A 26,220-nucleotide genomic window follows, 5' to 3' on the forward strand; every position below is an offset into this window, starting at 1 on the left:
GTAAAAGTTGAATTAATAACCGCTAGGAGCGACACCAGCGAAGCTCAGAGCGTATAGATTTACAACGCAAAAAGTAATTAAATTGTAATCGATTTTTTTAAGATTTTAATAATGGTTTTGACGTTCTATTGAAAAAAATTTTAATTTCTTACTTCGGATACTTTCACAATTATCGTGTAGATGGCGCTAAGATTAATAGATTAATTTATAATTACTTATTACGGAACATTAAAAAAACTTAAATTCAGTATTTAAAACGTAAGTAAAAATATATACCACAGCTTTAACCAACTAATATTTTTTATAATTAATGTTTTTAATTTTAATTTTAAATTAATCACTTTGACATTTATGTCAAATTTACGGTAAACGTTTACAGACTTGCCACTACTGGCGCTCGCGAATTTATATTTTTACCTTAAATATACTTACCTACTTACTTATTTAGTCCTAAGCCTTTCTACCTCTAGGTGTAAGCCTGGTGGAGTTGAGTTTGGCATTGTAGTCTCCATGCTTTCCGATCTTGCGTTAGGTTTCTTGCACTTTCCAATGTCAATCCCTTCTTCTCGACTTCTTTCCTGATTTCATCTACCCACATAACTCTTGGTCTTCCTCTTTTGTTTTTTCCCTACACTCTCGTTTCTAACACTCGTTTTGTAAGCCTCTCGTTCGACATTCTACACAGGTGCCCGAACCGTCTAAGTTGTCCCTTCACTATTTTTTCATTGATTGGTTCCAGTTTTAGGTTTTGTCTAATTGTTTCGTTTCGTATTTTGTCTGTCCTCTTTCTGTTTGCTATTTTCCTCAGGAACCTCATTTCCATAGCATTGACTCTGGATTTTTGTCTCCCCGTCAATGTCCATGTCTCACTGCTATACATGATTGTTGGTCTAACTACTGATTTAACGACTGCCGTTTTTACTTTCTCCGGTATCTCTTTTTTCCCCAAAAATGTTGTTTTCATAGCGTTAAATAAGCTTCCTGTTCAGTGTTCGTCCCATTCTCTCGTTTATTTCCATGTCTTGTTTACCATTTGCTTCGATGATTACTCCTAGGTAGGTATTTAAAATATTCCACTTGCTCTAGTTGTTTCCCGTCTAATTCTATTGCGTGTGTCTTCTTCGTATTTGAAATTATCATTGGTTTTGTTTTCTGTGTATTAATTTTCATATTTATGTTTGATAGTTCTTCTTCTAGGATTGTTCTGTAGGTCTTCTCTGTTTTCTGCTATCAATACCATGTCGTCTGCGAATAGTAGCTCCGATAGTTGAGTCCGCTTCATTTGCCAGTATCCTAATGTTAGTTTTCTCATTCTTCTCTTGGCTTTTTTTATCGCTTCATCCAGTACCACTGAGAATAGCAGTGGACTCAGCACGCATCCCTGTTTGACTCCTTGACTTGTAGTAAATTCTCTGGATTCATCGTTATTGGTTCTTATTGTATTTGTATTATTTTTGTACATATCCTTTACTACTTCTATTATGTGTCTGTCGACTCCCCTTCTTTTTAGTGTCTTTCATACGTCCTTTCTTCGGATTCTGTCAAACGCCTTTTCCAGGTCAATGAAGCACATATGTATCTCTCTATTCTTCTTGATGACCTTCTCACTTACTTGTCTTAATGTGAATATTAGGTCTTGCGTGCTTCTGTCCTTCCTGAATCCACACTGTGTGTCTTCCATAGTTGTTTCTATTTGGGTTTTTATTCTTGTCTCTATTATTCTTGCGAATACCTTCCCAGGGATACTTAATATGGTGATACCTCGGTAATTATTACAGTTTCTCTTGTCTTTTTTTTTGTGTATTGGTAGTATAATGTCTTTCTTCCAGTATTTTGGTAATTCCGCTCTATTTATGATATCATTCATTAGTTCTTTCATGCTATCCATTCCCTCTGTCCCCATGAATTTTATCATTTCCGGGGTAATATATTCCTTGCCTGGTGCTTTGCCCAATTTTACTCTTTCTATTGCTTTCTCTAATTCATCTCTTGTTATGGATTCCACTTGTTGTTCTTCATTCCTTTCTTGTATGTTGTCCGTGTCTGCATGAGTTAGCTCTTTGAAATGTTCTTTCCAACTTTCCATTATTTGTTTTTCTTCTGTTAGTACGTTTCCATTCTTGTCTTCTATATTCGGCATCGTGTGCTCTTTCTTTTGTCTGAGTTGTTTTAATGCGCCGTAGAAGAGTTTTTGGTTTTCCCTATAATTTTTTGTCATTTTTTGTCCAAATCTCTCCCATGACCTTTCCTTTCCTGCTTTCACCGCTATTTTAACCTCTTTCCTTTTTTCTTTATATGCCTCGTAATCTTAAGGGTGTTTTGTACTTAGGTATCTCTTCCATTTTTCTTTTTTGTTCTTTATTTTCACTCGTATTTCTTCCGTCACCATTCCGTTCTCCTCATGTTAGTATTTGCTATTTTTGTTTTCCCACAAGTTTCCTCAGCTGCTTTGATTATGCTGGTTTTTAGATATTCCCATTTTTCTTCTATATTTGTATTTTTTGCCCTACCTTTCAGAGTATTATCTAATTTTTCTTGGAATTTCTTCTTTTATCTTTCCTCTTTTAATTTGTAAATTTTTATTTTTTCGTTTACTACCTTTCTTCTCTTTTCTTCTTTTTCTTTTGTTGTTCTAATTCTCATTATTACTAGATGGTGTTCACTGCCAATCTTTGAGCCTCTTTTCACTTTCGTATCCTGTACTCTTTTCCATTTGTTGCTGCGTACCACAAAGTAATCTAAGATTGATTTTTCGTTTCTGCTGTCTTGTACTCTCGTGTATTTGTGTACTTCTTTATGTTTAAATTTTGTATTTGTTATAACTAGTTTGTTCTCCATATATATTTCTATTATTCTTTCACCATTTCTGTTTAGTATTTCTTCTCCTTCTTTTCCCATGCACTCCTCTATTCCGCTGTTGTTGTTTCCAACTCTACCGTTTAGATCTCCCATTACAATTATGTTTTCTTCCCCATTATCAATTTGCATTTGGAGCTCCTCGAAAAATTTATCTTTCTCTTCCTTTCTTGCATCTTCATTTACTCCGTAGGCTGTTATTATTGTCCATATTTCTTCGTCCATCAGTTTCATTTTCACCGATAATATTCTCTGGTTAACATATGTTTCTTCTATAACGTGTTGTAGTCTATTCGGTGCAATTATTATCCCGACTCCTTCTTTTGCTCTCTCTTTTGTATCCGCTCCTACCCAAAGTAACCAATATCCTTTGTGTATTTTCTTAATACCTTTTCCTTTCATCTTCGTTTCCGTTATTCCTAGTATTTCTATTTTTTGTTTTATCATTTCTCCTACCAGTTCTTCCTCTTTTCCGTTGATGGTTCTCACATTCCATGCTCCCATTTTTATCTCTCCTTTTTTCTGCAATCTAGTTTCCCCTTCTTTTTATTTTCATCCTTGTTTACCTGTGCATCATCTTTTTCCCTATCGCTTTTCCCATTCATTACCTTGGTCGTCATTGTTGTATGGCCGGTCTCATTATTTTTTATTACTTTTTTGGAGTCATTTCCCCGATGTTTCTGTGAATTTGTATAATTTTCTCATTATTATGGTCCCATTTCCACTCCTTCCCATTAATCTCCAGTTTCATATATCCTATCTTCGTAGTATTACCTTTGTCTTTTTTTTCTTTTGCCATTTTCCTAATTTTTGCTTGTATTTTCCTTTCCTTTCTTGTTAAATCTGATTCTATATACACCTTTTGTCCCTGTAGATTCTTCAGTTTTCCTTTGTTTTTTAGTACACTTAGCTTATCCGTTAGGTTTTCCATTTCTGCTACGTAATGTTCCGTAATATGTAGTTATAAATTAATCTATTAATCTTAGCGCCATCTACACGGTAATTGTGAAAGTATCCGAAGCAAGAAATTAATATTTCATCAATAGAACTTCAAAATGATTAGCAAAATCTTAAAAAAATCTATTACAATTTAATTGCTTTTTAGCGTTGTAAATATTAAGCGATAACAATTAAATAATAAATTTAAAAATTACCTCTGAAAGTTGAATTAGTAAGCCGCTAGGAGCGACACCAGCGAAGCTCAGAGCGTTTAGAACCTATACGCTGTGAGCTCGTACGTAGAGGGGATATTTATAAATTCGCGAGGGCCAGTAGTGACAAGTTTGTAAAAGTTTACCAGAAATTTGACATAAATGTCAAAATGATTAATTTAAAATTAAAATTAAAATTAAAAACATTAATTATAAAAAAATATTAGTTGGTCAAAGGTGGTATATATTTTTACCTTAAATATAAATACGTTTTAAATACTGAATTTACGTTTTTAGCGCCCTCTACAGAATAATTGTGAAAGTATCCGAAGTAAGAAATTAATATTTCATCAATAGAACGTCAAAATGATTAGCAAAATCTTAAAAAAGCTATTACAATTTAATTACTTTTTAGCGTTGTAAATATTAAGCCATAACAATTAAATAATAAATTTAAAAATTATCGGTGTAAGTTGAATTAGTAATCCGCTAGGAGCGACACCAGCGAAGCTCAGAGCGTATAACTAAATAACTGATAAGTCAACATAGAGAATGTGTCACTGTCATTTTTACAAACCTGCGTCAGATTTATGTTCTGTTATTAGACCAGGGCGGATCTGTTTTGAGGTGGATGTAAGAGGTGGCATTCGGAATTTTGCAGATAAAGTTAGGTGACAACTTCAGTAATTATAATTGACTTCTCATTCTCAAATATGCCTGGAGGACTTTCATCTTTTATTAAATATGGAATGCCTGGCTGCCACGGGCTCTTGCTCTATTAGTGTTGATGTATAGGAAAGTAGATGCCATCCCCTCTTTGTGAACACACAGACACACATAGGGCAGTAGTGTTTATTTCATAATTAATTTATTATATTTTTGCGTAATAGAACTAAGTTGTTGAACTATTTGAACAAATAGATTATTGTTAATCATGTGTTTTACTTATAGGTAAGTACATTTACGTAAAAATATTTAGAATTCTAATGCGAGTAGATGTAAGTCCGTCCGCTATAACTTTTCGCATGCGGTACCATTCATTTTCAATCAAATTAAGTCAAAACAGAAAGTGAAACGTACGCCGATGTGTGTAGTATATAGTATACAGTATACAAAATGTATAACATCGACGTTCGTTTCAATTTATGTTTTGACTTAATTTGATTGAAAATGAATCGTACCGCATGGGAAAACTTATAGCGGACGGACTATATAATATAAAGTTTTAGGAGGATTTTTTATTCTAAAAATATAATCAATAGTTAAAAAATGGGAAAAGTTCATTTAAAGTTCTATTAAAAAAAAAGGGTTAAAACTAGTTAGAGTGCTTTTGGCGCTTTATGAACTAAATAAAACAAGACGGCTCTTGTTTCGCTTCACAACAAAATGATTATTATCCAGATTTAGCCATACGGCTCACACTCCCTCTAAGGGGAAAATTGACTCATCCCAGATACCTACAGTATCAAAAGGATTGAGCTCTGGTGGGACTCTTTCCGTGTTATCGAGCCCTAGGTGACTTGGTATGCAGGTGTATCTCCCAAAAATTTTCGTACACATCTGGCCGTTGCAATAAGTACAGCTTTCTGCATGGTCTTGTAAAGATATTCATTTAGACCCAGCCTTTTTATGCTTTCGAGGAGGTTCTTCGGGATGACCCCAGTAGTAGACATAATAATAGGTATCGTCTGGGTACTTTTCATTCTCTGTTGTCTTCGTATTTGAATTTCCAGATCTCTGTACTTGGCAATCTTTTCAGTAAATTTACTACGTAGATTATTGTTGTTAGGTATCGCCACATCAATTAGTGTTGTTTGTCTGGTTAATTTATTAACTAGTACGAGATCTGGTCTATTTTATGTGCCACTGTTTGGTCTGTGAGCACACAAGCATACTCTCAGGGATGTATTGATAATATGGGAGATGGTTTGTTTGGAGAAGTCCCAGCTTGATAGCTATCTCCTGGTGAAGGATTTTTCCCACTGCGTCATGCCGTTCCTTCAGTTGCAGCAAATGCCTGGCAGCCCCCTGTAATATGTTGGATGGTTTCTTGAGCTTGACATCCATATCGGCATCTGTCGTTTTGAACCTGAGGGTCTTTAACGATATATTTCAGGTAATTTCTGGTTGGTATAAACTGATCCTAAATGGCCAGTAATGAACCCTCCGTTTCAGGGAACATCTTTCCTGATGTCAACCAATAGTTCGACGCTGTATTGTCGACATAGTCTTGGCTGACCTCATTGGGATGTCGCCCATGCAGAGGTTTACCCACCCAGGTGCGCATTTTTTCGTCTTTAGTGAGGTAGTTTTTGCCCTTTCTGGTTCCCTCAGTTTGATCGGTGTTGTGTCAGCTACTGCACAGATAGCGCGATGTAGAGTAGATGTCTCAGCTTGCATCTGAAAATAAGTTCTTAAATTAGCTAGTTTATCTAATTGCTCACCTATATCCATAAGTCCTCTTCCTCCTAGATTCCGTGGTAATGTCGTTCTTTCTACTGCACTTTTAGGATGGTGTTTTTGTGCCTTTGTGAGGTGTGTTCTTACTTTTCGCTGAAGATTCTTTTTGTCCGTTTTTGTCCACTTAACAATGCCAAACGAATAGCCAAGCGCGGAACATGCGTAGGTGTTTAGTGCCTTAAACAAATTTCTACTGTTAATGTGTGAACGAAGCGTATAAACTCCGCAGTTATCTCAGTTTTCATTTGCTTATGGTCAAATTTCCGCGCTTGATTTACTCCAAGATATTTATACATATCGTTTTCACGCATGGCCTCGGTGTTCTGTCCATTTTGCATATCGAATCCTCCGGGCTGTACTTTTCCTCTGACTATATTTAGAACACGGCACTTGTCTAGCCCGAAGTGCATACTAATGTCATTTGAAAAGGATTCTACAGTTCTTAGCATCTCATCTGGTTCGTTTCGAGTGGAAGCCATTAATTTCAAATCATCCATATACAACAGAGTATTAAGCTTCGCCACCACATTGTTGTTATCTATTTTTGATGCTAAAACCTGCGTCAGTGGAGTTCAATAGCTAAGATAGTGGGTTCATAGCTAGACAGAACCACAGTGAACTTAAGGAATCTCCTTGGAACAGGCCTCGGCTGATTGCGATATTTTCAGTTTCGATGTTATTTTCACCAGGTATTTGAAGGTGAATTCTAGTCTTCCACTCTGTCATTATATGATGTAAAAAGGTCACTATATTATCATCGACTTTATATATTCTCAATATATCTATAAGCCATTCATGCGGTACTGAGTCAAAGTCCTTCTTGTAATGAATGAAAGTAGTGCAGAAGCCTCTTTTTGGAATATGCTTGATTAAAAATGACTGTGTCGACGATAAGCTGTTCTTTGCAATCCATGGATCCCTTAGCGCATCCCTTCTGTTGAGGCTCTATGATATTGTTCAGTGCACAGTGTTGGTTGATACGCCGGGCTACACAGGATGTGACCAATTTATACAAAGTTGGAAGACGTATTTGGGCGGTATTTGGCTGGATCTTGGGTGTTATTTTGATCAGTCGGTATTAGATAAGTGGTTCCCTGAGTTAGAAATAATGGTGTTTCCTGCGGATTAGAAATAACATTATTAATTAGTGTTGATAAGCAATCATTTTCTTTTTTTTTTTTGATTTAGGGAGAACTTAAAAGGTTGTGACTGGTTGAATGGCAAAAGCCTGTGCAAAAAAATAAGCAATCATGCACACTCCAAAACTTCTTAAGCCAGAAGTTTTGAACTCCATCTGGTCCAGGAGATTTCCAGTTATGAAGCTCTTTGATAATATTTGAGACTTCTTCAGTGGTGAAGGGTTCGTCGAAAGTAGTAGTGTAGTGTTGGTAGTTCTGTGTCGTATCTTCTATCCATCCAGCATTGTTGTTAAGAGAAGCTGGTGTGGAAAGTTGATTTCCCCAAAACTCATGAATTTCTTCTTGGCTTGGGTAAGACTTATAGAGATTTTCTCCGGTGGAATTGAGTTTTCGATAGAAGGCTTTCTCAGCAGTCTCAAAAAAGGCATTGTCGGATTTTCGGTTGTTACTCACTTTGTACCTTCTTAGTCATCCTGAATAAATGGAGAGTTTTTGTTTTAATGTATCCAGGCACTGTTGGGCTGTGTTGTTTTCTGGATCATATCTTAAGTGTCTTGCAGTACTCAGTATTATTTCTTCTGCTCTCCTGATGACTTTTCTACTCCTTACCCCTCGTATATATTCGGTGACTTGACCAATATCCCTAAGCAGTAATTTAATCTTTCCGAGCAGTCTTTTTTCCCAGGGTGCAATTCTGTTACCAGTCCTTCCGTTGTTAGTACCCCGTCGTGTTCTGATCTTAATGCCCATTACATTAACAATTGCTGTTGCTGCACAGTAGATTAGCATGTGCACATATTCTAATGTGTGGGCTTCTACGACATAATTGGGTAGGACTTCAGTGTTCACAATTTGTAACAGCGCCCCTAGCTTCTTACAAGAGTTTATTCGTGGTAGCGGTGGTCTGCTAAGTGAGTTTGTTCCATTAAACTCCTGTACCGCACGTGCCATTTCGCTTACTAGGTTATCACGTAACTCGTTGTTTTCCTGCTCTGTATTGTCAGGTTGAGCTTCATGTATGGCAAGCTTAGGAATCTGCTCATGAACTTCAACAGGGACTTGATCTTCAGTTACCACATTGTTATGAATCTCCCGTTCGACTTCGCTTCTAATGATATTGCGTCTAGTCTCTGGAATAAGGTTGTTTCTTATAATTACCCGGTATTGGTTGATACTCGTTGCTCCGATACTTGAATATCTGCGTACGTCCTGCAAAAATTCGGCATACAGCTGTTGTCGATAGCCGATTGTTTCTTGACCGAGGTTTGTCACCTTGTAGTAGAAGCGCAAAATGTTTTCATTAATGGACACAGTCCATTTCACGCGCTGCCTCGGTCGTCCCGCTTGAGTGAGCGCCGGCTCTGATGTTCCAGCGCAGCACCTTCAGCGAGTGGAGCTCTTGCTGTTGTTTGGCTCGCTTGTGGTTGTTGTTGTTGTTGGGCTGTAGCTGTTTGTGTGACAGGGACCCGCCTCCTCAATACCCTGCCACCGACGTCCCGCATGCTGTCACGTCCAGCGCCGGCTCCAGACGTGCCCTGGCGATCCCCAGGCAGCGATCCTAAGCATAAATCAATATTCTCCATATTAATGGGTGTGCATTTTATACCTACTGTCAGGTGTCAGTTTTTGTTCCACGGCAAGTATCCCTACTAGCCTCTGGGTATTGGCGCTACGAATACCTAGAGAGTATCCGCCATTCGCAGGGGGCCGCGCCTGATAGAAGAACTGACAAAAAACTCCCACAGGATATTATTTATTATTGTTTTATTATTATTTCTTGCAAATACCTATTAAATAAAATTTTCACCCATTTTGCTTTATTTTTATAAATATTTATTTACTAATAATAAAACTGTTTTCTATTACTTCCATTTAGCGTGCCTATTAGTATTATGTTAAAATATTGATCTTAGATTAATTGTCAAATATCGCCACTGTTGCCAAAGTTTCGCAGAACTTTCGAAAAAGGGTATGATACGATCTCCCGAAGTTATATTGATGACGCGCTACTGTATGCTCTTAACATGGGTTTTCGGGGAGCAAACACAACACACTAATTTACAGCCAATGAGAAAATAAATTCCTTCAAGAAAGAATAATGTTGGTTCTTATATATTCTCAACTACAGGAGAAGAATGTTTCTGCATTCCCTACGCTGTTCATAATTTTTTTGAAGAAAACGAAATATCTTCAATACCAGACGTGGTTGCTGATATAATTCTTCACCTGGAATCTTTTCAAGAAAGTTTTAATAAATATTTCTCTGAAGATTATTCCAAACTTGACCTAATCAAAAATTATTTTGTGGGAATCTCACCAAATGAGTTGGAATTACAGGAAGCATTCGTCGATCTAACAGTTCTATGAAAGAGAATCCTTAATTGACTTCTGGATCAGGTGTAAATCCGAGTATACAATGCTCTTCCGGCAAGCTATACTATTTTTGATGCAATTTGTCACTACTTACTTGTGTGTGGCTTTTCTTAACTATTGTATATAGGGCTTTTCATTCACAGTCATTTGTTTCGAGCTTCTGTCATGTGTCACATAATATTAATATATCCACGCCATACGTTATTATATTATATACCAATGACATAAACCAAAGACGTATGACGTAGATATATGAATATTATGTGACACATGACAGAAGTTCGAAACAAATGACAATCGATGAAAAGCCCTATAAAAAATAAATATAGTAACAGACTAGCAAGTGTTGAAAGGGACTTAAGAATAAAATTAAGTTCAATTATTCCTGCCTTTTATCACAGGCAAACTGTAATAAGCTTCGCACGAATCTCAATATAAAATGACTAATGTTGGTTTTTATTGATTTGCCTATATCTTTTTTTTGTTGATAGTTTGTACCAACTGTTGGTACCAACAACAATAATTGTTTTATTTTTCCTTTATTGTCAAAATTTTATTAAATAAACGTGGGTATATCTGGATATATTTTTAAATTAAAATATTAGAAAGTATAATTGACAAATATTTTTATTTATTGTTGCAAGATAAAGGCTTGCAAAAGTGAATGAATAATTAAAGATAAAGTTTATTAGTTATTTAATTAAAAGAAAACAAGCCATTGGACATGCTTCTGATAGTAAATATATTTCTAAAAAAATTAGGGGGGGGGCTCCGGTGTTTTGGTGGGCCTACGCCAAAATCTTAAAAATATTTCAGGTGGTACGCAGTTGTTAAAAGGCTGGGAACCCCTGCTTTAGATTGTGATTAGCATTATATTAGTTGTTCAAAATGTTTAAGTATTATTTCGTAGCGTTGTATTTCTCGTTATATTTTACTCTTGGATGTTGTGGTAAGTATTGAAAATTATAGATTATGTGTTTAATTATATTATTACAGAGAAGTAGTTATTCATCAATTAATATTAATGTTCATAAAATAAATTATGTTTAATCTAACATGTTACGATCTTCTTTCCTTAGTGCGAAATTATTCCGTTTGTCTAAGATATTACTTTTCTGAACTCCTGTATATAGCTGTGTTACAATTTTTCATACAACGGTGTAACCAACAGTTTTTCCGTCGTTTTTTGATAATGGCTCTAATCCATATTTAAAAACTGTTCTTATAAGACTTTTACACATTTCACACTTTGTTTTCACTCCACATACTCTACTTGTCATATTTATTATTTATTAACTTCTTTACTAATGTTATCTGATATGTCCAGCGATCCCCAGCTACGTAAAATCAGGGCCGGTTCAAGAGTTTTGAGCGCCCAGGGACCACAAAATTTGGCGCTGTTTCATACAAGGATATACAAAGGACTCCGCACAAATCTTATGAAAAATATAATTTCACTCAAATGCAATAAAATTTACATGATTAGATTCGTCTCGAAATTGCAATCATTTCATATTTTTGCGCCAACTCTGAATTTTGGTTAATAACGGAATAAATTGTAATTAAAGTTTATCGACATCACATCTTTGAAGTCTACAAAACTGTCAATCATAAATACTATTATTGTAGTGGCTATTGAAAACGGCTTAACCCAGCGTGGACTAAGCCGATTAGAGGAACTATATACTTTTGTACGACTGACCAAATTATACCTACATTTTTATCTATAAGATAAGAATAAGTCTCTGCCTTAATACCTAAAGAAATATTTATGAACTGGCGATTCACAAAATCTCTTTTCTCTCTTTGACTCACGAACATTCCCATTTGATATTAGATTTATTTATATCAATTTACGCCGTTATTAATTAAAATTCAGAGTTTGTGCAATGACTTAATGAGATATGAAATGATTGTAATTTCGAGTAGATACTATTCATGTAAATTTTATTTCATTTGAGTGACATTATACTTTCCAAAAAATGTGTGCGTTGTCCTTTACAGCAAATTAAAAAAATATTAAAAAAGGCAAAAAATGAAAATTATACGATAAACAACTGAACAAGAAGAACTTTTCACTGCTCACTTAAACGTTTTCAGTTAAAATGACCAATTGTTGTTATGTACCACTTGAGTTTATCTGTGTAAAATAAAATTTACAACACTTAACTATTAAAGACCGGACTTTATGTTGTTGCATATTTTGCATAGAATTACTTTTTTTACTGTTTCTGCATATTTTGCTAAATCTGTCATATTATAGCATATTTTTTACAAAATCTGATTTAAAAAATAAAATAATTCAGAAAAGTAAAAATATATTTTATTTAATAGTTTAGTAGATACCTTAGGCTAAGGCTCCACGGGCGACAAATTTACGATAGCAGTAGCCGTAAAACGAACTTAAGGTTCCGCGGAACGGAATAGGAATAGCCGAACTGAACCGATTACAGGGAGTAGTCGGTTCAATTTGGCTATTCCTATTCCGTTCCGCAAAACCTTAAGCGAACGGCTCCACGGGCGAGAAATTGACGCTAGCAGTAGCCGTAAAACGAACTTAAGGTTCCGCGGAACGGAATAGGAATAGCCGAACTGTACCGACTACAGGACTTGTGCGTATGTATGAACGACAGCATAATCAGAGTAGAATTTGGGTGTATATTGGTATTATAATTAACAAAGTATTCAGCAGCTAGAGAGGTTTACCGTCCGTCTTGTTCTGTTGCATTATCTCTTCGATAGTTAGGTATGTTACTTCTTAGTTCCAACCTTAATACTACTTTTATGTACAATTGATACAGTTTCGATTGACATAGTACAGTGCAAAACAGGCAACTCTTGCCTAGGCATGGTGCTGAGTCAGTCGATACTAATAATAATATAAGATCTAAATGTAAAATGTTGTACACACATATTTTTGAATAAATTTGAAATTTTACGGCTACTGCTAGCGTCAATTTCTCGCCCGTGGAGCCGTTCGCTTAGTTCGTTTTACGGCTACTGTTAGCGTAAATTTGTCGCCCGTGGAGCCTTAGCCTAATGCCGGAAACTGATAAATCGTCCCAAGCGGAGAATCCACTCAATAGGTAAGCGTTTGGGTAGTATACTCCATTGTAGGGAAATAAATAACAGATTACAATGTTTATGACTCAAAAATTCTAAAGTGCCGGAGAATAGACGTGCATTATTAATTATGTTCCCTATTATAAAAATTAAATAAATAATGTTCCATCCGGTTTCTCAGGTATATTCTAAAATTACTTGTTAATTTAAAGATTCTTTTACTTTTATAACAATCTGGCAAAACATCTTATTGTAAGCTACAACAGTAGTCTGAATTCGTATATTATGTACGTTGTTAGTAATTTTATGAGTATATAAAAAATATGTGTAAATGTTTATGTAAGTAAATTGAATTAACGTAATAAAATGTCATTAAAATTTTTTTTAATGCAACTACTGACTGTCGTCAATATTTGGTTTGTTTGTCATTTATAGAAATTGTCATTTGTATGTGCAAATGAAAGGAATAAGTTCATTATTTCGTAAGTCAGCGGCTTTAAGAAAAATTACCGAAAAAGGTCGATTTGTATTTTTAAATTTAGGTATGACTTTTTCGCATATGTCATACTAGTCTGCCATCGATATATCGATGATTTTTTTTAAATTAGAATAGGGGTCGTGTGTAAGTTCATTTGAAATGTTATTCAATTCTCTAAATAGTAATATACAAACTAACATCATTATTTATACAGGGTTTCCAAAAAGTTTTTTTTATAATAATTAATATATTATAAATATTAAATTAATTGACAAAAAAGAAAAATGTATGTAATTGATTTAATTCAAAATATATTTTACTGCTGTCAGAAAATAGAAAACAATATTGATTTGACAATTAACACTGCTTTTCGCTTAAATTAAATATTCAAACTGCCAGGAGGCTGGTGGGTGGCAGCTTAAACATTGAATTTAAGCTAAACCCAATGTTTATTTGTGAAATAAACACTGTTTTCTGGCTGCAGTAAAATGTACTTTGAATTAAATAAATTACATACATTCTTCTTTTTGTGTCAATTAATTTAATTAAAAAAAATCTTGGACACCGCGTATCAATAATTATGTTAGTGCTTATATTACTGAATAGAAAATTGAATAACCTCTTAAATGGGCTAGTACACGACCCCTATTCTCATTTAAAAACATTATCGATTACGTCATTACGTCCAGATGGATGACGTCACTAGTATGGAATATGTATATTTCAAAAAAATCATAATTTAAAAATAAAGCATTTCGGACCTATTTCGGAATCTTTCCTTAAAGTAGAAGTCTTATGAACTATCTAATTTATTCCTTTCATTTGCACCATACTGTATAATCAGGCCCGTCGAGAGGGCGGTACAGCCGGTACATTTTACCGGGGCCCGGCGATGTAAGGAGCCCGGCGTCGGCCAGACCAAATGCGTAGTTTTTTCATAAAATCAGAAAAGCATGGTCATCCATTGATGAATAATCTAAATTAGTTACCAACAATCATGGAATAAATCCAGGATTTACATCAAATAAAGAAAAACGGAATAAATGAAATAAATGAACGCATCCTACTGGGTAATAAAACCTACTGGAACTACCAAAAATTCTTGAAAGAAAAACACATTAGTAAGAAAACTTACAAGACTGCAATCAGGCCAGTGATCACCTATGGTGCAGAGACGATGTGCCTAACACAAAAAGATGAAATGAGGTTAGAAATCTTAGAGAGAAAGATAATTCGACGAATAATGGGACCGGTGAGGATAAGTGTAGGCGAATTTAGAAGATTAACAAATGAAGAAATTAAAGAAGTCATCCAGGGTGAAGACATAATCAAGTTCGTGAAGGCGCAAAGGCTCAGGTGGCTGGGACACACAGAAAGAGCTAACCCAGACTCTACGCTAAAGCGAATAACTGGCTGGAGACCAACAACAGGGAGACCAAGGGGAAGACCCAAAACAAGATGAAGAGATCAAGTCCTAGGAGATATAAAGAAGCTGAGAATCTACAATTGGAAGGAGCGTTGTAAGGACCGGAAAGAATGGAGGAAAATTGTAGACAGGGCCAAGTCACACACGCTGCCATAATAATAAAAGACAACAGCGGACTGATTCTTAGCAACAAATGAATCAGAGAGCCCAAAAGTGCGGCGAACACTTCGCCAGGAATGAATAAGCCATGATGAGGAAAGAAAAACGGCGCAAGAAGCCTACCAGATTTTTTTATGATTAACCTGGGCCTAGTAGCGATGCGACTGATAATTTGAGTCCGACGGAAAATTTCGCTGTGAAATATTTAATATTATCATAGATGGTAACATTAGCAATTTAGCCAGAAGATTTAATGCGGCAAATGAAATTCATTCGCTATTTAACATTTTATGGACATTCCGAGATGAAGATGACGACAATATTAAGAAAAATATTGATATATTCCGCAAGTTTTATAAAGAACACATCAGTCAAGAATTAATAGGTGACATTTTTCATTTGGGAGCGGTATACAAGGATAATATTGGTGAATCTCAACTTTCTCCAATAGATTTACTTTTACTAGACAGGAAGATAAAAGATGGAATGCTGAAATACAAAACTGGAGACCATGGACAGAAAGAAGAGGAAGAGGAAAACCTCAGATGCGATGGAAGGACAATATTGTAAAAGCTGCAGGAACTAACTGGAAAAACGCAGCCAAGGACAGACGGAAATGGAAAGATTTGGGGAAGGCCTATGTCCAAAGTTGGATAGAAATGGGCTAAAAGAAGATCTGTCCGTCCGTCCTAATCACATCTCCTCCGTTATTATAGAAGCTAAAGAAAAAATAAGGTGTCATATAACAGTATTTGGATAGGGCAAGACGGTAAGACGGTACAGATATTAACAAATCGTATAACAGAAGTCAGCAACAGATACGGACTAGGTCTTAACATAAAGGAGAACAAATTTATGACAATTAGTAAAAAACCACTATTAGACGCTCAACTTACAGTCAACCAACAGAATATCGAAAGAGTTGAGCAATACATATCTGGGTACGAATTTAAATAGCCAATGGGACAACTCAATAGAAATTAAACAGCGAATAATAAAAGCGAAGGCAGCATACGTTAGAATGAGACCCATTTTCAACAGTCGAGACATATCATTAAAAACAAAATACCGTCTGTTGAAATGCTACATATTCACAGATCTGCTCTACGGAATGGAAGCGTGGACACTAACTGTTGCATCCATGAATCGGCTCGAAGCTTTCGAAATGTGGTGTTATAGGCGCATCTTACGTATATCATGAGTTGACCGAATTACTAATGTGGAAGTCCTGCGTAGAATGGGGAAAGAGTGTGAAATTCTCATAACAATCAAAACAAAAAAATTAGAGTATCTAAGACATGTAATGAGAAATCAAGAACGTTATGGCCTTCTCCAACTGATTCTCCAAGGGAAGGTAAATGGCTTCTAAATTTACGAAAGTGGTAGAGCTGCGGTAAACAAAGTCAAGACAGCCATGATGATCGCCAACATCCGGAAAGGATACGCACTTTAAGAAGAAGAAGAAGACGGCAAGGGTAAATAATTTCAGTTTGGACTTCCGGTTCTGGAGTTACAACCGGAAGTGACATATTCATGTCTGTGTCTTCATCCGATTGTCTGCCCGTGGACACAACTCCCTCGTCATTAGAAAAGATAGAGTGACCAATGAGGTGTCAAATGAGCACTTATAAACCAAAGATGATATTTTTATTAAAGATGAGAAATTTAGCATCGAACTTCCGCTTCCAGAGTTGTAATCGCAATCGAACATACCATTTTAAAGTCATCGAAAGAGTTCAAGTGATATATTACTCATGCGCCCTAGCAAGACGAGGATCAATATGTAATACCTCCGGATTTTATATCACTTTCGGTCAATATGGTGTAACCGGAAGTGCCACATTATAGTCGCAGAAATAGTACACGGGATATATTAATAATGGCGTACTGAAAAGTTGAGCTCGCATATTTATTTCCGGTTTTGATAACATTTCCGGTTAAAAAGTTATGAGCGAAAGTTTGGCAAAAATTACTTAAAATGAGTGAAATCATACATCAATTGACGCAAAGTTACAAAAAGAGTTCAAATGTCGACTGGCGGTTTCACTTCCGGTCACAATGGGACTACGGGTCACCCAGGGCCGTAACTACGATGTTGGGGGCCCCGGGGCAAATGTGATCTGGGGGCCCCCTACCGGGAGGTCTGGGGAATTTATCCCCAGCGCAAGGGGGATCCGGAAAAATGTTTGATATTTAACCCCTTGAAAGCGCATTTTCCCTCCTATGTGAACACCACACTCTCTTCTTTCTTTTTTCGGCATGTTCTGTAAAATTAATAGCGCTAATGATTACACCTTCATCTGTATCTGACATTGCGGACGGATTTATCAACGAATGCGTTTGTTCGCCACAATGTAAATGGTTCTTACTTTATACCGAACGAATCACCAAGCGAACACCTATGAATTCGTTCCTTCGTTCTTGTTCACTTTTATTTAAAAACACCTTAAGGTGCCTTAAGCTACTGCAGTGTGAGCCTAACACACTCAGTGAAGCTGGTCAGTGTACTGGTGGGACTGATCCTAATGTGCTCATTTTATCTTATGTATACCTTTCTTTTCAATATGTGGTTCCTTTCACGTACCAAGATGTGGTCTGGGGTAAATTCATTAAGACAAAGTAGCTGGGACCTGGGGGTCCCTATTCCGGTTGCATTTTAGTTTTTATTTCGCCAAAATAACTAATTTCCTCAGTCACAATTTATATGTTTACGAAAGGTCTCGGGGGCCCCAGCTTAGCCCGGGCCCCCTCTTCCAATGGCATTTTAAGTTTTATTACGCCGAATTACTTAAGTAATAATTTAAATTTTTATGTTAAAGTCTCGGGGCCCCAGCTTAGCTTAGGCATTAGGGGCATGAGCTAAGCTGGGCCCCCGGGAACAGAACAGGCCCTGTTCTGTTCCAATTGCATTTTAGTCTAAAAGACTAATTTCCCCAGTGAAAAATTAAAACTATGTTGCGGTCTTTTTAAAATTGTGTCATTTGAAAATATTTCGTTGGGATCGGCTTTTAAAATACATATTTGCATTTTTCTCGTTAAAATCTATGCACGGGGCCCCCCTTGGTCGGGGGCCCCGGGGCACTGCCCCGGTTGCCCCAATGGTAGTTACGGCCCTGGGGTCATCTAGGACTCACAAAGTGCAATCACTTGCTTTAGTAGTGGTGGTCAACTAGATACTTGTAGAAGTCAACAAACAAACTATAGGTACTTTCTGGCCTGACAAATTGTTTCTCACTTTAGTGCTGTCTGCAGAATACAGCTTGCTTTAAATAACCCTCTCATGTGCTGCACTCATGAAAATACGGCTTGGAAGATTCATAGTGTGGAATAATGTATAGAAATGCGAGGATCAAGACTACTGTATAAATTATAATGTAGGAGTAAGATGTCAAGGATAAGTGTAAGACACTATGGAATAGAACTATAAGTGCAGATATACGATATACCGGATTTATACTCAGCCCTGTTCGGCAGGGAATTAGACAGGAAAGTGGGCAGCGTGAATGTGTAAATAGCTCACTCGCGCTGCTGCTCGTCATGCTATTGCTATTGCACCTACATACCCCAAGAGTAGGTTTTCTGTGGTGGAAGTCAAAGGGAGGCAGCGCGAGGACGAGTGGGTATTCACATTCAACTACTCTCTCTCTCTCACTTGCCGCCGGCAAAGCGTCAAGTGAGTAAGGGAGCAAGACGATGCAGTCATCACATTCCTTTCTTGTGAGTCATTCGGTAATGAGTTGTGAGGACATTGACGAGGAACGGCGAGGAACTGATGTAAACACCTCACTCGCATCGATATCGTATTTCGGGCAATATTTCCGACAGCAGCAGTGGCAATAGCTGAGTATAAATCCGGCAATAGACATGCAATGTGGACATGGACAACATTAATATCTGAGTGAAAAACAGACTAGTAGAATGGAATGACTCCATAAGCCGAATGACAACAAATATGTAGAGTACTAAGGACGGCGAGAGGCGGTTACCCAATAGGAAGAAAATCAGTGGTAAAACCACGAAAAAGATGGAATGACAACTTACTCTCTACACAAAAAGAAGAAGACGAATAATAATAAGATGTCAGCTATATTGATGTCCTAACAACAATTATTTTAAAAATGTTAAAATTCTCAATTTCTTTGCAACACGACAATGCAGCAGCTGCATAATACTATGGTCAAATTTGAGAGTGCAGGAAGAGTCTATACCGATTTCGGGGGTTGTTTTCCCCTCATCAGTAGTATCATATCCTCCTCTCTCAGATTCTTCCACGTACCATACTTTGGGCCCTTCCGAATTTCAAAGAAAGAAATGTCACGGATGAACGAGGGCCATCTACCGCAAACAAAGTTATCAATCGAAGTAACACAAAAAACGACAATAACTATCGTCTCCATACCACCAGATTGACAAGAGGTGGAATACTTTCTTTGGTTACACCTCCTGAGATTTTCAAAATTTATAAATCATACCGGATGCCGAGGAAATTAAGATGAGAGAATTTTAAATAATTCACAACTCATCTGCTCGGCGTGGTAAAAGCTCCAACAAGAAAGATTCCTTAATACTCAAACAAAAGAGTAAATGAATTCAAAATGTATAAAAATTCTCAATTTCTTTGCAACACGAAAATGCAGCAGCTGCATAGTACTATTAGTCCGTTCTTTAACGGTAAAATATTGCAAAACCTCTAAATTTTAAAGAACCGCTTGGATTAACATGAAATTTGGCATACACATAGCTAACAAGTCAAAGAAAAAAAATGATATTGTGCCGATATGTGCTTTTGCCCTGGGGGTGGTTTTCACCCCCTCTTGGGGGTGAAAAAATATTCGTCCAAATAAAGTCAGGAAATGGATAAACTGGCTAATTTTAAGTAACTTTTGTTCTATAGAGTTTTTTCACTAAGTCAATACTTTTCGAGTTATTTGGCAGTGAATATGTACATTTTTTTCAACAAAATAACCACGCTTTTAGACGGTTTTTCGCAAATAACTCAAATAGTAAGTGTTTTGTCGAAAAAACATTCTTAGCAGAAATATAGCCTGTAAAAAATTTAAAAAAATGGTATACACATCACGTCTCTACACCTAGTAGAAGCAGAAATATAGCTAATGAAAAATAGGTTTATATTCGTCAAATTTCAAATGGAATAATTTAACGTGAAATAACCAAAAATGAAGCAAAGTTCGGGAAAAACTCATTACAACTTATTTAAAGTGTTTAAAAAAATCGTCATTTTTGTTTTATAAAAAAAATTTCTAGCATCAAAATTAAACAAGTTACGCTCAAAGTAAAGTTAGTCCCTTTTGGTTTTGGTAAAAAAATCGAGAAAATCAGCTCCTAATTAGTATCTTAAATGAACTTAATCGTTACAACTTCACAAGTTTCTTGACTCGTGTATATATTTTTTATATGATCTGTAAGTTTCATCGGTTCAAAATCCTTATTATTGAAAGGGCTGTAGTTAAAAGGAGTTGAACGAGTCACTGATCACGAATGTATGCAAATTTAGAAACACCAAATCTTAATCAATTTTTGTCTAACACAAAAACAAAAAAATACATGATATTCAGAAAAGCAAATCTGACTTTTTTTGTTTTTCGAGATTTTTAGTATCTCTAACAATTTTTAGGTTATTTTGAAAAAAAGCATATTTTTCAAAATTTAAATTTTTAAAAATTTTATTTTGAAACCAAATTTTTTCAAAAATAAGCACTTTTAATCGATGAAACTTACAGATCATATAAACACAACATAAGTAAAATAATTTGTGGAGCGGTAACGATTAATTTCATTTAAGTTGCTAATTAGGGGTTGGTCTTCCCGATTTTTTTTTGCAAAAACAAAAGGGACCAACTTTATTTTGAGCGTAACTTGCTTAAATTTAATGCTAGAAACTTTTCGTAAAAACAGAAATAAAGCTATTTTTAAACACTTTAAAAAAGTTACAATGGGTTTTCCCCAAAAAGTGCTAAATTTTTTGGATATTTCACGTCGAATTATTCTATTTGAAATTTGGTGAATATGAATCTATTTTTCAGTGGCTATAACTCGTACACCATTTTTTTTACTTTTTTATAAGCTATATTTTTGCTAAGAACGTTTTTTTCGACAAAATATTTACTTTTTGAGTTATTTGCGAAAAATCGTCTAAAAATGTGGTTATTTTGTTGAAAAATGAACATATTCACTCGCAAATAACTCGAAAAGTGTTGAATTGGCGAAAAAGCTCTATAGAACAAAAGTTACTTAAAATTAGTCAGTTTACCCATCTCCGGACTTATTTTGGACATATATTTTTTCACCCCCAAGAGGGGGTAAAAGTCACCCCCAGGGCAAAAGCACACATCGGCACAATATCACTTTTTTTCTTTGACATGTAAGCTATACGCATGCCAAATTTCATGTCAATCCAAGCGGTTCTTTAAAATTTAGAGCAAAAACCGTGAAAGAATGACAGAATGGTCAAATCTGAGAGTGCAGGAAGAGTCTATACCGGTTTCGGGGGTTGTTTCCGCTCATCAGTAGTCCCATATCCTCCTATCTCAGATTCTCCCACGTACCACACTTTGGGCCCTTCCGAATGGCAAAGAAAGAAATGTCACGGATGAACTAGTGCTATCTACCGAAAAACAAAGTAAGTTATCAGTCGAAATAGCACAGAAAACGACAATAAATATCGTCTCCATACCACCAGATTGACAACAGGTGGAATACTTTCTTTGGTTACACCCCCTGAGATTTTCAAAGTTTATAAATCATACAGGATGCCGAGGAAATTAAGATGAGAGAATTTTAAATAATTCACAACTCATCTACTCAACTGAAAATCTCAGGAGGTGTAACCAAAGAAAGTATTCCACCTGTTGTCAATCTGGTGGTATGGAGACGATATTTATTGTCGTTTTATGTGCTACTTCGATTGATAACTTACTTTGTTTTTCAGTAGATGGCCCTAGTTCATTCGTGACATTTCTTTCTTTGTAATTCGGAAAGGTCCAAGTGTGATACGTGGAAAAATCTGAGAGAGGAGTATATGGGACTACTGATGAGGGGAAAACAACCCCGAAACCGGCATAGACTCTTCCTGCACTCTCAGATTTGACCATAGTATTATGCAGCTGCTGCATTTTCGTGTTGCAAAGAAATTGAGAATGTTTATACATTTTTAATTCATTTACTCTTTTGTTTGAGTATTAAGGAATCTTTCTTGTTGGAGCTTTTACCACGCGGAGCAGATGAGTTGTGAATTATTTAAAATTCTCTCATCTTAATTTCCTCGGCATCCTGTATGATTTATAATTTTTGAAAATCTCGGGAGGTTGTAACCAAAGAAAGTATTCCACCTGTTGTCAATCTGGGGGTATGGAGACGATATTTATTGTCGTTTTCTGTGCTACTTCGATTGATAACTTACTTTGTTTTTCTGTACAATTCTTTTAGTTGAAATAAAAAACTATTATACATATAATTGTTTCTTCTTTTTGCAATACCGTCTCTATCGGAGGTTGGCTACAATCACAGCAATTTTAACTTTGTTGGCTGCAGCTCTGAACAATTGTATTGAACTGCACCCTTACCACTCCCTTAAATTTCGCAACCAGGAAATCCTTCTACGTCCCACATTTCTTTTTCCCGAGATTTTTCCTTGGATTATGAGCCTTAGCAGGGAGTACTTTTCGCCTCTCATTATGTGGCCTAGATATTCTAGTTTTTTCGTTTGTATTTTTTGTTTTTTGTATTTTTCACATTCTCCAATAGCACCACATCTCGAATGTCTCAATTTTTTTTATGTTTATCTTTTTCAGTGTCCAAGCTTCCATGCCATACAACAGTTCGGAGAAAACATAGCACCTTAACATTCTCGTTCTTAATTTCAAATTTATTTCCCGGCAGCATAGGATCTTTTTCATTTTGATAAATGATTGTCTCGCTATATAATTGTTTAATTAACTGCAAAAAACTTTAAAATAACCTTCTATCAGTACATTCTTCACATATTATTATTTTGATGTAGGATACCACCACTGTTTAACATCAAGTGAATTATCTTCTTTTAGGTTTTGGAAGTCTTTATTGTCACATTCCAATATAATTATCATTAGAATAGTAGCTACCTACTTACATGGTTAAGTTGATCCAACACAAAGATAAGAATTAACAATTTTAAACAAACTCTTACAGAAAACAAAAATTATGATTCAAAGAAATTGACAATTCGGAATCAGGACGCCAATCAGTAACAAAACGGCACTTACTTATAAATAACAAAAACTGTTCTGTGGCGGTACCTATTTTACGAGTACCATCACTTTAACGGGTTATGATTTTTTACTTCTTTACTTTATAAGCCATCTAGAGGTTGGATCACAAAATCCAGATTTTCATTCAGAATTCGACTTTTCAGCTCTTAATAAACAATGGAAATATGATTCTAAGAAATGCGATCTTGTTTCCTATTTGTAAGAGAATGTTCTGTTTTTTTTAAGTGTATTTTGTTTATAAGTAGTGTTGCCCAAAATCGGTCTTGATCTTGTTCTTGCGTTTTCTCAAGATCAAGATCGCCGAATTTTAGTAAGATCAAGACTAAGACTTACCGGGCAAGATTTGAGCAAGAACAAGACTAAGCATGCGAGACTCTTGCATATTGCAGTTAGGACTGAGTATAGCAGTTCGGGTATATGCTTAGAGACTCTATGAAATGCAAAAAATATTTGCATTTGCAATGCAAAAATTTGGAAAATTGGACTTATGCGCATCACGAACAATACCATAAACATACATAGCGAAACAAAGTATTTACTAAATATCCATAAATGACACATTTGATACCCACTCAGAGGTAATAATTACAATGTAAAAATAAAATTTTTTGTACAATCTTTCCTAGCAGACGACTTCCTCCCTCTGAAAGTCATTGTCCAGATTTTGGGAAAATAATCTTGTTACGTTGCGACCCCGACAGTAATATAGCATCAAAACTTTTTAAAACTATGTCACCTTAGCGGATAAAAAATGTAATAAGGTTAGCATGTCTAATGTTAAGGACACCCATTTCATAATTAAATTTTTTTCCTTATTAGTAAGTTTCTAAATATGTAGGTACCACAATTCTTATCAGCCTATTTCTGCTGAGTATGCGATGAGTTCATTCGGGTAAACAAAATTTACTGAAAGAGCTCGGGCTAATATTCAAAAGTAACCAGAAAAATTAATAATACCGGATACCTTGTAAACTTAGGGTATTGGATAGTAACGAATATAAAGTAACGAGTAGTTACTTTTTCGTCATCACTGAACTTCATATTGAGCTTTCCTTCGAGTCTAATATGATAATAATTGTTTTTCATCTAATCCTTGTTGTTCTCTGAGTGATAAGTTTACAATTTGAATGAGTGACAAAGGTTCAAATAGATCTAGTCGGAGTAGCGAGAGTTGAAGACACAGATCTCAAAGATCTAGAAGTAAATTTGATGATATTCTTTTATTATAAAGGCATTTCTTATAAATGGCTCCACAAATATCCTCCATTTTGCAGAATTGAATTTGCAAATCACTTCATTTTCGAGATAGGTACACGCACAAGACTGTGCGTATAAAATATTCGTTATTATTAACTGCGCGTCTAGTCCGTAAGAAGGTCAACTTTGAACTGAACTGGAAATCCAGGTATAGGAGATATAGCTCTAAGGTTGCCAACACGAATAGGGAATTTAATTCTCTTTTAGAAAATGTAATAATATTCTCGAAAAGTCAAATCTTTTTTTTACTTTTGGCCAGCTTTTCGGGATTTTGGACCACTGTGCGATGTTCCTAGAAAACCCTACAGTTTTCACATATTTTACTCTCATTGATTTCGTCTTTCAGTATTCTCAAAGACATAAGGTATAAAATCGTCGTTGAACTTCTATTGAAATCTGACGGTCTTTAATAATTAAGTAATTCCAGATTGTATAATTAGGTTTAACCAAATAAATCATAAATCAATCAATAATAAATCAGCTTATCAATTTTCTATAATGAAACCTTTGACATATAATTTGCAATGATATATTATTTGTTTATTAGGGGACGTAGGTAGATTAATATTGAATTTAATAACTATTACAAAAGGGTGTGAAAATTTTAATTAAGACTATTATTACTACAGGATATTAAAAATTAATTATCAGTGATAAATCCAGTCTTTAAATTATAATAAGACTAAAAATAATGATAAGTACTTACAAAATGAAACAGAGTACAACAAAAAAATATGCAGGGAAACTAACAAAAAAGCAAAAAATAGCAAAAAATGTCAAGGCAAATACATCAGCAATCATGGTAAATGTGTGTTCGCCAAAGAGGACATAAAAATATTCTGCCTACTTATAACTCAATATCCATCATCAATGGATGCAAAGATATGGAAATCTGTGGTATAGTTGATTTCACAGATTTACTACCTACTTAGAACTCAGTATTCATCATCAACGGATGCAAAGATATGGAAATCTGTGATATAGTTGATTTCACAGATTGTGTCCGATGAGTAAAATCATATTCGAACCACATAGACATCTTTGTCAGATAAAAGCCAGTTAGAATTTTAAAACACAGACAACTTATTCTAGTTTCACCGGTAAATTGAAAATATTCAATTACTCCAGTAGGCCAATCAAGTTAGGTTTTTACTAGACATAACGGAAAAGACGAGGTTTGACAGTTGAAATCTGTATTATGAGATATTACAAGAAGACTACCATCTTGGGATTCATCAATTTTTTAGTGGAACATTTTTTAAATAAACAATCAAAACGTCAAACTTAGTTTTTTGCTCATAACTTAAAAACTTGTTTATTTAGAAATTTGACGTCCACAGATAACTTTTTTAGAAAAAAAGATACATCGAATGAGATACACTAAATGAAAATCGGTTAATAAACAAAAAGTTATTGCAAAACGGATGACAAAATCACTGTTTTTGAATATTGTTAATAACAATTTTATTGTTTATTAAAATATGTTTTAATATACCTAAAATTGAGGGCATTATGGTGTTTGAATGGTGTGCAAAAAATGATCCAGATCTGTTAAATAGTTTTCGTTTTAAACGTAATTTTATGAGTTGCT

General features: G+C 35.3%; 1 protein-coding gene across 2 annotated transcripts in view; it reads left to right on the plus strand.

Annotated features, from left to right (window-relative positions):
• Positions 1-10,764: 10,764 nt before the first annotated feature.
• LOC114340544 (glutamyl aminopeptidase-like) overlaps positions 10,765-26,220 on the plus strand; it is a 311,863-nt gene continuing 296,407 nt past the window's right edge. For both annotated transcript variants that reach the window (XM_050645536.1, XM_050645537.1), the window contains exon 1: positions 10,765-10,928. In XM_050645536.1, coding sequence (XP_050501493.1) covers positions 10,868-10,928 — 61 coding nt within the window. In that variant the 5' untranslated portion in view covers positions 10,765-10,867. The remainder of the gene's footprint in view (positions 10,929-26,220) is intronic.

Source organism: Diabrotica virgifera, chromosome 3 (genome assembly GCF_917563875.1).
Source record: "Diabrotica virgifera virgifera chromosome 3, PGI_DIABVI_V3a".
Lineage (NCBI taxonomy): Eukaryota > Metazoa > Arthropoda > Insecta > Coleoptera > Chrysomelidae > Diabrotica > Diabrotica virgifera.